Source organism: Nematolebias whitei, chromosome 23 (genome assembly GCF_014905685.2).
Source record: "Nematolebias whitei isolate Nwh7 chromosome 23, NemWhi1, whole genome shotgun sequence".
NCBI lineage: Eukaryota > Metazoa > Chordata > Actinopteri > Cyprinodontiformes > Rivulidae > Nematolebias > Nematolebias whitei.
The window spans coordinates 18,926,318-18,928,639 of record NC_056520.1 but is presented as its reverse complement, the minus strand read 5'-3'; the positions used below and the strand labels follow the sequence as shown (position 1 = coordinate 18,928,639).

The 2,322-nt window shown below is 42.4% G+C and overlaps 1 protein-coding gene across 1 annotated transcript in view; it reads left to right on the top strand.

The window, feature by feature from the left end:
• The window catches only part of vegfc (vascular endothelial growth factor c), a 37,588-nt gene that overhangs the window by 15,605 nt on the left and 19,661 nt on the right, over positions 1-2,322 (top strand). Inside the window, exons 2-3 of the mRNA XM_037696596.1 lie at positions 697-955; positions 1,237-1,427. Coding sequence (XP_037552524.1) covers positions 697-955; positions 1,237-1,427 — 450 coding nt within the window. The remainder of the gene's footprint in view (positions 1-696; positions 956-1,236; positions 1,428-2,322) is intronic.

Sequence of the window (2,322 nt, the reverse complement as noted above, 5' to 3'; positions counted from 1 at the left end):
GCAAAACTGGTTGATCCACTCTGAGAAGGTGCTATTTAAGAGACTGAGCTGAATACAGCACCTCAGACTGAGGAAGTCTTCCAGATGAAAGACAAAACATTTCTACATTTTTTTGTTGTTTGCTTTGTTTTGCTGTTTTTTTTTTATGTCCAGAGGACCAGATTTAACTTTTTTAGATCTGACCTATCTGATTTATGTAGACTGTGAAGAGAGTGGGACCTAAGACTGAGCCTTGTGGTACACCATTATTGACAGTTAAATAGCTGGAAGGAGTACAATTATGTTGAACACATTGCCTTTGAACTGAAAGGTAATTAGAGAACCAACCGATAGAGAAACCAATGTCCGAGAGATTATGACACAAGATGTCATGGTTCACAGTATCAAAAGCTTTAGACAGGTCTAAATAAAGTGCAGCACAGTAGAGTCCTTAGCATCCAGTGCTTCAACAACATTATTAAACACCTTCAATGAAGCAGTCATTGTGCTGTGTAGTTTCCTAAAACCAGATTGATGGGGGGGATTAAGATGTTAAAAGGATCCAAATAACAGTACTTCTTGACTTGAGTATTTATCAATTTTTCTAAAACCTTAGCAAGAATATAGAGTATAGAGATTAGAGAATGATCTGGTTACACATAAAAACACAAGGTCAAAATTCTAATAAAAACTCTTTTATTTTCTTTTTTTCTCCAGTCACCAAAACAATCAGATGATCAGCCCAGTTTGGACACGGTGACGAGTATGGATCAGCTCCTACAGCTTCTCTACCCTGAATACAGTTTGATTCAGCAATGCATGAGGAGGAAACTGTTGCAGGACTCGTCTTCCTCCTCTTTTTCTTCCTCATCATTTCCAGCCTCTTCAGCAAGCCCATTCATCCACTCTACCAGTGACAATGTGTGGGTTCAGATGAGGGAGGAGGCTCTTTACAAAATGGATGCAAATTTAGAAGGTAAACAAAGTTGTTGTTGTTTTTTTTTTTTAACTAGAGCCGAACTGCATCACTTTGAAAAAGTGCAAATGCACCAGATCACTTCCAAAACCTCGAAGAAACTCAAATAGATGAGTGATGACGTAACCGGAGACGCTATGTTTTTATAGACTGCTACACAGACATTATTGCACCCAAGACAAATAAAAGTGGGTGGTATTGGAAAGTGGATAATCTCCTACCCTAAAGCTCATATTCAAAGTGTCAACAAACAAAATCCAGTCACTTAATCATCTTTGCAGTCATCCTTGAGGAGATCCAGCGAACCTCGTGCCAGCCAAGAGAGGTGTGTGTTGAAGTTGCCAAAGAATACCCAGAATCCACCAGTCAGCTATACCTCCCTCGCTGTGTGGCACTGCATCGCTGTGGTGGATGCTGCGGCAGCGAGGCGTTTTACTGCACCAATACAAGCTACAGGCTCGTCAACAAGACAGTGAGTGACACAGATTTTCTTCCTCATGTGCGGTCATGGGAAAAAGAAAGTTTTCTGTATCAGGAAAAATTAAAAATGATCTGGTCTTTAAACCAGCATCTAAAATTACTCAAGTTAGGGTAAGTAGGTTTATTTGTCATATGCAGATCAACACAAGGTCAACAATGCAATGAAATGCTCAGGACAAGAAGAACCGTCTCAAATTGCCAAAAAAAAAAACAATAACAAGAAATACCAAAGCATGCAACAAAAATACAAAAACAAGGCGCCAAAAGTGAAAAAGTGAAATACATCTACAGCAGAATGGTCCCATTAGCAGTTAGCATTAGCAGTTAGTTCTGTTGGCGGTGAGGTTCCAGTGTTTCCCCTAGTTAGCTTGCCATGGCGGGGTGCTCATCTCATCCATGATTTTTGCTGATGCGGGGGACGGAGACATGTCTGAGAGCAGCTTGTACTAACAGTTTTTGAGTGGGGACGGGGGGCGTTCAACATGAGGGAAGAGGCATTGTGAGTGCTGCCTTTGGCTTTTTAGCTAGAGAGCCTGTATTTTGCACCGCTAGCTTAGTGATATGTCCTTGCCGGGGGTGGGGGGTGGAGGGGTGGTGGCAAGTTCCGTTTGGTAGGCGGGGTGCTCAGTTCTGTTGACGGGGTGGGGCACCCTGCCTGTATAATGGTAGGGGAAACACTGGGTTCTCTTAGCAACATGGTCCCGTTAGCACCATGGTACTGTTAGCAGTGTGGTTCTGTTAGCAGCATAGTCCTTTTAGCAGAGTGGTTCTGTTAGCAGCATAGTCCTTTTAGCAGAGTGGTTCTGTTGGCAGTGAGATTCTCTTAGCAATACGGTCCCATTAGCACCATGGCACTGTTAGCAGTGTGGTTCTGTTAGCAGCATAGT